Source organism: Heteronotia binoei, chromosome 7, assembly GCF_032191835.1.
Source record: "Heteronotia binoei isolate CCM8104 ecotype False Entrance Well chromosome 7, APGP_CSIRO_Hbin_v1, whole genome shotgun sequence".
Taxonomy (NCBI): Eukaryota; Metazoa; Chordata; class Lepidosauria; order Squamata; family Gekkonidae; genus Heteronotia; species Heteronotia binoei.
This window is the reverse complement of record NC_083229.1, coordinates 46759654-46771831: the sequence shown is the minus strand read 5'-3', so window position 1 is coordinate 46771831 and position 12178 is coordinate 46759654. Positions and strand designations below refer to the sequence as shown.

The following is a 12178-nucleotide window of genomic DNA, read 5'->3' as shown; positions in this document are numbered from 1 at the left end:
TCTGGTCCCTAAATGGCTCAGATCTGTCCCATGAACAACTTTTTTCTCCTGGTTCTTTTTCCAGGACTACTGCTGCAGCCGCACTATAGCTTGCTTTTCCCAGCTCCTTCAGTGGCTGTTTGCTTCCTGACACACCCTCCCTGTCTCTCTATCTCTCTCTCTCTCTCTCACACACACACACACACACACACACAGAGCGCTCCCTCAGTGACTGCTTCGTGCAGAAGAGATACAAAGACAAGCCCCTTCACACACACAGCTTCTGCTTCCTTCTCTGGGGCTGCTCCTCACCTTTTGGGGAGGAAGGGAGGGGGTGGAGAGAGAGAGAGAACAAAGTTGGTGTCTCATGGCAGCTTTAAGATCCTTTACTTAGTCATCCTTTAATTAGGATTGCTCTCTAACTATAAAGAATGGCAAGGGCATCTTCTAAGCAGAGGTGTTGAACTCATTTATTATGAGGGCTGGATCTGACATAAATGTCACTTTGTTGGGCTGGACCATGTGTGCCATAAAATGTAAAATGAGGTATCAGAGATATAAACTTTATAAAGGTGATTTCAGATGCCGAATGGCAATAGTAGGTGAATGACAATAGCAGGCTTGATTAGATTAGGTATGATATACAGCGGGTACTAGGTATGGCGATACCAGCATTGGAAATGAAACAGAAAACCTAGGTCTCAGTTCTGTCCAGGAGGATTCAAAGAATAAATGGAAATAAGTCTGACATTAGAAACCACAACATTCAGTTGTTGTCTTAAGAGTAGCAGTGCCCTTACAAAGAAATTTCAAAGAAAGATGAGAAAGAGACTGCTGAATTGCAATTGATAATGAAGCTCAAGACAATGCATCCTCCTGGACTGGACTGAGAGCTAGTTTTCCTGTCTCATTACCAATGTATGCTATTATCATTTGGCATCTGAAATAATTCTGCTCTTCAAAATATAAGGACCAATCCAAGTCTTCTAAATCTTAATCAGGGTCTTTTTGAAAGAAAATAAAATCCAATTAGGAACAGAGAAATCCAATCTTTTTTACAAATAAATTTTTCAGAAAAAGCCAAAAATACTTTCTTCGATGTAAATTGTGCTTGCCAGAAGAATCCATCCATCCATCCATCCTCCCTCCCTCTTGTGCTTGCACACAAAAGCTTATATCTGGAATAAAATGTTGATGACTATGGAGGGACAGTGGCTCAATGGAAGAGCATCTGCTTGGTGAGCAGAAGATCCCAGGTTCAATCCCTGGCATTTCCAACTAAAAAGGGTCCAGGCAAATAGATGTGAAAAAACTCAGCTTGAGACCCTGGAGAGCCACTGCCAGTCTGAATAGACAATACTGCCAGTCTGAATACTGACAATACTGATAGACCGAGGGTCTGATTTAGTATAAGGCAGCTTCATATGTTCATATGACTTCAATGGACTTGGAAGGGTATAACTCAGCACAGGACTGCATTTACATACTGTTGTTATGCCCAGGACTAACATACCACACTTTCAAAAGCATGCCCTTTTACAGTGTAGATTTTGAGCGCTGCATAGAAATTAGGTTAAAATCTTTGTCTGATGAAGGCAATGGCTCCTGAAACTGACTGCATTTACCCTCAATGACATCAGCACACAGCCACATCTGCTTGGCTCTATATCATCGTTATGTCATCCCACATGCTACAAAAGTTCAGATTGACTGGAATCACCCACATGACTGATGCAAGAATCATTGCCCCCTCTTTAAGCTGCCCTTCTTTACTTTTAATTACATCATCATCTAGTGAGATCTGATTGGTGCCATGTTGCCATGATACCATCCCATTCACTACATGATCCCTGAAGGGCTGTGCCCATATCACTGTTCCCAGGAAGTAAACACTGTTCAGGGTGGTGAGAACCAGAGAGGATTGTGAGGAACTCCAAAGGGATCTGTTGAGGCTGGGTGAGTGGGCGTCGACGTGGCAGATGCGGTTCAATGTGGCCAAGTGCAAAGTAATGCACATTGGGGCCAAGAATCCCAGCTACAAATACAAGTTGATGGGGTGTGAACTGGCAGAGACTGACCAAGAGAGAGATCTTGGGGTTGTGGTAGATAACTCACTGAAAATGTCAAGACAGTGTGCGTTTGCAATAAAAAAGGCCAACGCCATGCTGGGAATTATTAGGAAGGGAACTGAAAACAAATCAGCCAGTATCATAATGCCCCTGTATAAATCGATGGTGCGGTTTCATTTGGAGTACTGTGTGCAGTTCTGGTCGCCGCACCTCAAAAAGGATATTATAGCATTGGAGAAAGTCCAGAAAAGGGCAACTAGAATGATTAAAGGGCTGGAGCACTTTCCCTATGAAGAAAGGTTGAAACGCTTGGGACTCTTTAGCTTGGAGAAATGTCGACTGTGGGGTGACATGATAGAGGTTTACAAGATAATGCATGGGATGGAGAAAGTAGAGAAAGAAGTACTTTTCTCCCTTTCTCACAATACAAGAACTCGTGGGCATTCGATGAAATTGCTGAGCAGACAGGTTAAAACGGATAAAAGGAAGTACTTCTTCACCCAAATGGTGATTAACATGTGGAATTCACTGCCACAGGAGGTGGTGGCAGCCACAAGCATGGCCACCTTCAAGAGGGGTTTAGATAAAAATATGGAACACAGGTCCATCAGTGGCTATTAGCCACAGTGTGTGTGTATATATAAAATTTTTTGCCACTGTGTGACACAGAGTGTTGGACTGGATGGGCCGTTGGCCTGATCCAACATGGCTTCTCTTATGTTCTTAAACCCAGATTGTGCTCTTCCTTAGTAACTTTTGGAAAAATAGTTCCTCACCAGTGTTCCCTCTAAGCTGAGTTAGCGTGAGCTAGCTCACAGATTTTTAGCCTCCAGCTGACACATTTTTGTCTTAACTCGGGAAGGATATCCCCAGAGCACAATAATTTATGCAGTAGCTCACAACTTTAATGCCAGTAGCTTACAACTTAAAAGCCAGTAGCTCACAAAGTAGAATTTTTGCTCACAAGACTCTGCAGCTTAGAGGGAACATTGTTTATCACTCTCCTAAAAAGCTCACCTCCATTAAATTGAAACAGGTAAACTTTCAGTACGGCCTAGATTACCACACATTCTAATTTCCATGCTCATTGGCATATCCATTTTTTTTAAATGCAGTTGACATACATGATGCAGCTTCATTTTCTATTCTGTACTAAAATATTATAACTGCCAATGAGAGAAAACTGTCATCTATACATACAGCAAGACACCCTCCAAAACCCTAATGTTTAAAGGGTTGTTTTTCTTCCTAAAGAAATAAACACATACACACAGAAATATATAAGGCTTGGACCTGAGTACACCTTTCAGGGTACAAAGAAGAGTTTATGTTGGAATTCCTTTTATTAAAATTATTCTTTGTTCATGGTTGGTACCTTTTTTTTGTCGTTGTTGTTGTTGTTGTTCTTTTTCCACTTAGTGAAATCAGATGAGTTGCAAACAATCAAGAAGGAATTAACTCAAATCAAAACAAAAATTGACTCTTTGCTAGGGAGACTGGAGAAGATTGAAAAGCAGCAGAAGGCTGAAGCAGGTAGGTGAAAATGATCTATAGCTGTTGGCAGCTCATTAAAGGGTGAATTAATCCAACACAGAATTATCAATCATAGTGTCATTTGGGAGATGTATTGTGAGGAGAGCTACAGCCATCCTTCCTCTGTAGTCAAGACTTGGGACTTCTACATAACCAAAAGAAACTTCTGTAGCCCTGTTACCTGTTCCAGCACATCTGTATATTTAAGTATATATAAATTGTTAGCATTGGACATGGCAAAGGATGAATAAGCACAGCTGTTTGCAAGATCGGAGGTTTTTGCCAACTTTGAAAAGGAAGAAATTCCTTAAATAAAGACTCTATGTGGAAAGAAAATATTTGTAGACTAATTTATGCTGGCTATATAAAATTAAAGGTAATGGGGAACTAATTACAGACTCCATGAACTGCATGTGTGAATGTGTGTATTTCATAAGAGTTAAGGAAGACCTTTGTAAAAATTACCTTTTAACCACTTGCTCACTCTGAATTTGTCATGGTGGTTAACAAGGTTTAAAGGTAACTTTAAAGAAAGTTATAGTGGGAAAAAGCTGTGTGCTCCCTCCCCCCAGTAAGTGATGGCCAGCTGGCAGTTTGAAGGCTGCATCTGACTCCTTTTCTTATTTTTTCCTAGTCTTTTCTCTGCCGGTTCCCCGGGGGGGGGAAGCCTGCCTTTTGCCTTCCTGAGCCATTGCAGAGGTCTCACTAGAATCCTCTTATTTCATGAGTTGTGTAGTGTGAAAGGGCAGGAGCATTTCAGCTGGACCAAATTAAAGCTATAGGTGGGGCTTTGCAGTACTTGAGGAGCAGCTTCTTATCCATTAGACTCTGAAAAATGAAAGGATGTTTAAAAGGTCTCTGTGATATTACAGGGCCCTAAGCTAGAGATCGTAATCATGGTGGTACAAGTGACATGTTGTAAATGGTCAGGGCTTTTTTTGTAGCAGGAACTCCTTTGCATATTAGGCTACACACACACACACCCCGATGTAGCCAATCTTCCAAGAGCTTACAGTAGGTCCTGTAAGAAGAGCCCTGTAAGCTCTTGGAGGACTGGCTACATCAGGGGGTATAGCCTAATATGCAAAGGAGTTCCTACTACAAAAAAAAAAAATCCCTGTAAATGGTCCACAGTTACAGATGGTCTAGATTATTTTTTCCCAATAATGTATGATGTGTGTGTTATAAGAAAAACTGTTGTTTGTATTCAAAGATGTTTTCAAATATATAACCTGTGGCACCACTCTCCAAATTCCTTCAAACAAATTCTGTGTGTGACGATCTGGCCATACCATGACATCTCACAGCCATGTGGCAAGATCCCATCTCTCCACTTGTGACACCATTCACCAGCTGCCCTCCCCCTCCCTTCCCCATGCCTGCATGTAGCCAAAAAACATATGATTCAGCTTTCTGTGTTCCTTGGCAAATGCTAAAAAATGATGGTGTGGTTAGATTTCAAGTTTCTACCCAGCTTGAAGCTCACTAGGAAAAGTGTAGGAAGTCACTCACGGGCCAAACTAAACAAGAAGATCTGTGAGTGGATCTCCTAGGCGTTGTTTCTTTGTTTGTTTAATGAATAAATAGCAGCCATAGAAGCCCCCAACTTATCTCAAGGCTGCAACTTGGGGTATTAGCCTTTCTGTGCCTTGTTTTCCTGTCCTCAGAGGGCTGCCAGGAACTGTTGGCTCCATTGTGCTATATGTTGTCCCCAGCAAGACAAATTAAAGCTTGGGTGGGGGGTGTCATTCAAGGTTGAGAAGACAACTGGAGAAAAGATGAACTGCATACTACAGTTCTGGCACACTCATAGATGTTATTTTTAAGTTAGATCACTTGGAGGTCTGCTCATGGATCAGTTTCTGGAACTCCTAGCATCTCATCTAGTTCCTCAGTTCCTACATGTGAATCTGTCTCCCAGAAAATAAAATATAAAGAGCAAAGTTCACCAGAGTATTGGGTGAGTTCCATTGAAATGAATTGAAATGCTGCAAGAGCATGTTACACTGCAGATATGGTCAATAAGAACTTCTACAAACATAATTAAACTTCTACAAAATAATTAAAGGCTTGGATTATTTATTGTCTTGTAGCTTTTTTCCTTTGGGGCAGTTCAGTTACCTGCTTCAGTGATTTATGTATGTCATATTTTGGACCATAATGATATTTCATATGGGGAAAACATGTCATTGTGGTGCAGCATGAATTAATTAGAAAACTGCCACTAGTGGAAATGAGATCTTCTCAAGTGATTCTCTATATGCCATTCCCAATCAATTAATACCCTCTTTGTATGTCAAAATAGCTGCACTTCAGTTTAACAAATCAGTTAGCCCTTAAGCTGGTACAACATAACCAGAGAACTATGTGGTATTGTATAGAGTTCAATTCCTGTACTGGACACATGCTACAAAAAAAATGAGAATAATGCAAGACAGAATGAAAGCAAACCTAATATAAGGCATCATGTAAGAGAAAGTGGATCACCTTTGTGTATCATTTGCTTCAAAATTGGGTTTATTGAGAAGGAAATACATTTGAACATACTTGATAAAGCTCAGTCTGAGGATTTGCTACTATTAGAAAGGTAAATTAATTCAAGCATTAACAGATGAGTGAAGGATTTATTGGAAGGTTGCGCTTCATTGCAAACAAATAAAAAGACAAAAATAACCAATACAAGTTTTGGGACCCATTCTGCTCCATATTTTTGTTAATGAACTAGAAAAAGAACTAAAAGATGCTAATGGCACCATGTTAAAGACCTATATGCATATCAAATCAAGAGCCTTCAAAGTGTTTCATTTCCCAACAGAGAACTAGTTGAAGGGCCCAAACTTCAATAAAGTTCAAATGTACTCATTTTTTTAAAGAAGACAATAAATGTGATCACAGTGGGAGTGTCTTTGAATTTCATTCAGATATTGCTTGTGGGCACCATATTTTGCCATCTGCCTTTTTGCCCATTTTTTCTGGGTTCCATTGAGTGCTAGTTTTCATCTTTAAAGCCTTCAATGGTCTGGAACCAAGGTATTTCCATCCCCCAAATCAAAAGATCTTCTAATTAGGTCCTGTTCTGTCTACTGTCTTTCTTGACATGAGATGGGTGGCACAAGTTAGGGTGTTTTCTGCTGTGGCACTAATAAGTCTCTCTCCCTGGAACTGCCCTTGGTACCAGACCTGTTAATTTTCCAGTACTGAGCAAAGATTTGACTTTTCTCCTAGGCATTTGGGGAAAGGTGGGAGGAAGAGATCTGGGTGGTGGTGGGTCCAATTATTTTCCCATTCCATGTTTGCTCACATGATCCCCAGCTTGTAAATAATAGATGTTAGAAGCAGCATTGCTAACCAGAATGGACTATACAAATGGTTATAACACTGAACTTCTGTTTCCTTAAAAGAAAAAAAAATCATCAAATTATTGGAGAACCGAATGCAGAGGTGTTTTTTGAATGGTGTGTGGGAAAGGTACTGTCCCACAAGTGGTTATTCCTCAGAAGCACCTATGCCTCTGTGTAGTTCACCATGCTCACCAAGATAAATATTGTTATAAGAAACAATAGAACCAGAGGTAGATTCTCACAGCTGATGTAGAGAAAATAAATGTTTGTAATTTTTATGAATTTGTATATTCTACAAATCCCTGAGAAGGTATACAACATGAATTCTTTATATTATACCAACATATTGATACAAATTTGGTACAAGTTGATATTATTAATGTAGATAAAGTGCTGAAATAGCAGCATAAAGTATTATCTTCTGGAAAAACCAAATTCCCATTATGGAAGATTCAGCAGAAAAGCTATTACTATGCAAAAGAGCCAGCATGAGAACAGACATTTGCAATTTGCAATTTCTGTGGAAAAGATTGTGAATTAATTTAAATACAAATCAGAGAACCTGATGATATGCACTGAATCATATTGTTCTTAAGACAAAGATTGTTAAAAGAGGGTACAGAGTGTATTCTTCATATCTGAACTGACAGATAAACATGTCAGCAAATTTGGGAGAGCCAGTTTGGTATAGTGGTTAAGTGCATGAACTCTTATCTGGGAGAACCAGGTTTGATTCCCCATTCCTCCTCATGCAACTGCTAGAGTGACCTTAGGTCAGTCATAACTCTGTCAGAGTTGTTCTGCTCAAGGGCAGTTTCTGTCAGAACACTCTCAGCCCCACCTACCTCACAGGATGTCTGTTGTGGAGAGGGAAAGGGAAAGGAGATTGTAAGCCACTCTGAGACTTCAATTGAAGGGCAGGGTATAAATCCATTCTCTTGTTCTCTCTTCAAATCATGCACAGGACAACACTTCTCTTTGCTTCCTTCCTCTTACCTGAGACTCCCTTGTCCTCCTGCACTACATTTTCCAAATGAGGCGAGTTAACAAAGCACTCATCTGAGGCACCTGGCAGTTTTTCCAACTTTCTCCAGTTGGACCACAAGGTTGTTGTAAAGAGGGAGGTGAAAGAGAGTGGGTAAGGAGACTAAAACAGAAGTAGGCAACCTTTTTTGGGTCCATATGTCAAAAAATGTGTCATCTACCTGGAAACATGTTGGTATGGTGACAAAATGGCAGAGGGGAAATGAAGGTTATAGTTGGGCAGACATGCTCGGCCAAGCCCCAGTGACATTGCCAACATCTCAAGGATTCACCTTGGCTAGTAGTTGTGCCACTCTGGTAGACAGTGATGGGGGGAAAGCCATGCCTGTTGCCTTCTCCCACACCTGCTGCCATGCCTCAGTTGCTTGTCAGCTACACAGTAAGCTGTAGTTCAAAAGAAAAAAAGTCATAATTCCCATTAGGTGTGCAGAAGTCCTTGGACTTGCCTCAAGGAAACCTCTTGATTGTGACTTCTATCCTGAATAATATATATGTTTTATAGTTGCCATCATTCAGGGAATGGAAGAAGTACTCTGTTGCCTGGATCACAGATTCATTTCCAGAAGAAGACATATGATTTTGCTCTGTTCTATTCCCCTTACAGAAGCCCAAAAGAAACAAATAGAAGACAGTGCCGAATTGATTCAAGAAGAATGTATATCAGAAAATGCAGACAACTCTACAGAAGAGCCTATCGAAGGAGGGCTAGATGCAGATGGGGATGGGGAAGAGATGACTGATGGCATAGATGAGGATTTTGATGAGGATGGAAGCAGTGAACTGGTAAGGAATTAATAAGACCCCCACCCATAACCGTTGACTTGACAGTCCTTTCAGAGATCTGCCATTATACAATTATTAACTAGTTTAGTAAAGCTAAGGAAATGGCCAGTTTACTACTATTATGGTTTATATACTTTTCTTGATTGTGTTTGAATTCTACAGAATTGTACACTCATAGTACTGCTTACATTTCATGACCATTGGACTTGCTGTTGTTTCATAGCCTCATATGTAAATATCAGCCTAATGAAAACCCACTGCCTGCATCTGATGGAGTAGGCTGTAATCCACCAAAGCTTGTACAGTGTTGAACTCTTGTTACAAGATGCAAAGGTGCCATTAAAGTCTTGTTTGCTTTTGTCAATATAAATGCATTAAACTTTATTTTTTAAAAAAGAATATTCTAGCACCAACAGAGGAAGGCTATGGTTAGGCTAGTTCTCCAAAGCTCATGTGTTCAGGCTGTGCTGGTGTCAGTACTCCTCACTTCCCATACCTAACATCATCTATGCTGCAGAGTATTTGGTAAAAACGGATTCACTATAGGTTTGCCAGCCCCCCACCAGGGTCAGCTGGTTTGCCAGCCCCCCCCCCTCCCAGTGCCAGCTGCTCAGGATGGAGGCAGAAGAAAAACAAAATTAAAAAATGGCCAACAGCATGATGTCACTTTCAAAGAAACCCAGAAGTGACATCACTCCTCTAGAAGAGTCACCAAACACTATTGAGTTGTGGCCAATTCCTAGGTAGGTGTGACATCACTTCCATGTTTTTCTGGAAGTAACATCATGCTGAAGCCATCCCCACCCCCCACGCCATGTTCCTGCTCTCTTGGTTTTATGTTGGTTGCCAAGCCTGGAAGCCCTACTGATCTGTGTAATTCTTTGCAGTTCTGTGCATTGTAGGCCAATTTATCTCTCATTCCTGTCCCATTCCCAGGTACATGGAACCCACAGGGAATACCCCAACCAGGCTCAGAATGCAACCAGGGGTGGTGGGAGGAAAGGCTCCTGCTTCTCCACATGAGCTGGTTTTCTACACAGAAACAGTGCTGAAGGAGGAGTTTTTGCCGCTTCACATGCACAGAAATCCTTATTTATTGTTTCAGTTTTATGTAATGAAAGCTGGGGTTTTTTAGCAGTTTGTTTTTAGCCACAGTGATGAATGGTTCTTGTGTTGTTCATTAGGCAAGTCTTCCCTCGGATATAGTCTCAAAACCTGAGCTTCAGGCAACATGCAGAGTCAATTTCTCCCTTGGGTGCTCTGGGCCACCCTTTGCAATATGTTGCTCTTCATCAATTTCTGGTCCCAGCAGTGAACACAGCTACACTTAATTGAGATTTGATTATTTGTGGAAATGAAAAAAGATCCACTAACTTAAAGAGGAGCTTGGGACGAACAGATGGCTTCATGAATGAATACTAAAGCGGGAGACAGCAAATAGGCTATTTATAGCACAATTCCAAGCAGAGTTACATCCTTCAAACTCCACTGAAGTCAGTGAGCTTAGAAAAGTTTAATTCTGTTTAGGATTACTCTGTTAAAGAATCAAAAGTGGAATGACAGCACCACAGTTGCTCAGTTTGTATCCCTTTGTTTGTTTTTGGTCTCTTTATAAAACTGGTTTTAAGACCAAAAGTTTACCAAAGACAATAGTGGGCCATAAGAATATGATGTGTACCCTACTGAATATGATGGGTCTGCCATACAACTTTCAGCTCTCTAAATAAGTCCTATATTCTACTTCCAGCTAAGGAATGGGTGAGTTTTATCGGCCTAGAATTTGGCAATGACTCTTATTCTCTAAAGGAAATGTTTTGCATACAATGGTATGAACAGTTGATTATATATAGTGACTTTTTAAATCAAAATAACAACATCTTGATACTTGGAAGTATGAAATTTTTCAGATATTGAACATCTGATTCTGGCAGAGGGACCTTACTCAGATGCTTCTTGCATTATGGGCACTTCTATATAAAGTGTCTTCCTGCTGTAACAGGCAGCAGGCAAGGAAAACCATCTGCTGCAGTGGCCTTCGCCACTCCCATGAGTAGTGGTATGTACATCTGTGAAAGACAGCAGGTATATGTATGCTGAGAGGCAGTGCATGTGAGTGTCAGCTAATGGAACTGCAAGTGAGTGACAGCTAATGGTACTCACTCTGATTGGTGAACTGCTTCTAACTGTCAAAAGAGGATGGCAGTTAGACAGTTGGAGAAAGCAGTTACAGAGCTGGAGGAGTTGGAGAGTGACTAGAAAAGAGAGTGGTTGTCTTTATGATTCTCTCTAGTGTGTGACAAGAAGCACAAAACAGAGTCTGATTCAGAGCCTGTATAGCAGGGGTGTCAAACTCATTTGTTATGAGGGCCGGATCTGACATAAATGAGACTTTGAGGGGCCGGGCCATGTTAGGCTGGGCCAAGCCATGTCGGGTCGGCCATGTGTGTACCTATTTATGAGTAGGTAGCAGAGATATAAGTTTTATAAAGAACACAGACAAACACAAATATATTTTTTAAAAAACTTAAAACATTAGCACTCATTGGTCTTAAGGATGCTTTCTTTGTATTTCTCCCATGGAATCCAGGGAACTGGGAAAAGGAAGCTCTGGCTCTTTCCTTCCTTTCCCAGGGGACTTTGGGGGGAGCCTCAGCCAATGGAGAAAATAGAGGTTTTGCTCTGTAGCTTCTGAGCAATTGAGCAAGCCTTGAAAAGCAAACTGTGATGCAGAAGGAAGCAAGATATAGGGAGAAGGAAGCAGTTGACAGCCAGTTGCTCAGGGGCCTGATTCAGCCCCCAAAATGCATGTTTGACACCCCTGTATAGGATGGCTTTGAAAGTGGAAACTCTGGTAGGAGGCTGTTCCCAGGAGTTAAGAACAGTCTCTGTATGTGTAGAACACAGAATCACATCTTGAAAAGGAAAACAGTTTCCTGTATTAAGCTTAGTGTCCAAAGGGAGGAAAAGACCAGAAGTCTGGTAGATCAGGCTTTGGCAAAAGGTTTTGAGGTGGCAGTGAAAGTCCCTCAGAAAGATACCAAAGGCGCAGGTTATTTATCTTAAAGGGAAGATAGTAACAATCTCACAAGAGAAAGGGGTCTAGTGGAGAGACCTTAGTTTTATAACCCAAGGGACAAAGCATGGTACACTCAAGATTGTGTGATGTGATTGGAAAGTGGGAAAGTTACCCGGAAATCTAGAGCAGTTATAAAAAGACAAACCTTTAACATCAAGGCTACCTTCAGTGAAAGTTAAACCAACTGAAGGGTAACACTGTATCTTGTGAAATCAGTAACCTTAGACATATTTCTGTGTTCAGTTTTAACTATCTGCCTACATCTTCTAAATCCCCAAAATCTATGTAAATATCCCATCCCTTCCCTGCCAGTCTGTTTGAATAAACCAAAACTTGTTTTAAATTGCTACCTG

At 40.9% G+C, this 12178-nt stretch overlaps 1 protein-coding gene across 12 annotated transcripts in view; it reads left to right on the top strand.

Moving 5' to 3' along the window:
- Positions 1-12178, top strand: part of RALYL (RALY RNA binding protein like) — a 488219-nt gene that overhangs the window by 449707 nt on the left and 26334 nt on the right. For 11 of the 12 annotated variants that reach the window (XM_060243568.1, XM_060243566.1, XM_060243561.1 and 8 more), the window contains 2 exons: positions 3468-3581; positions 8571-8749. In XM_060243568.1, coding sequence (XP_060099551.1) covers positions 3468-3581; positions 8571-8749 — 293 coding nt within the window. The remainder of the gene's footprint in view (positions 1-3467; positions 3582-8570; positions 8750-12178) is intronic. The other variant, XM_060243565.1, reaches the window with a different exon arrangement.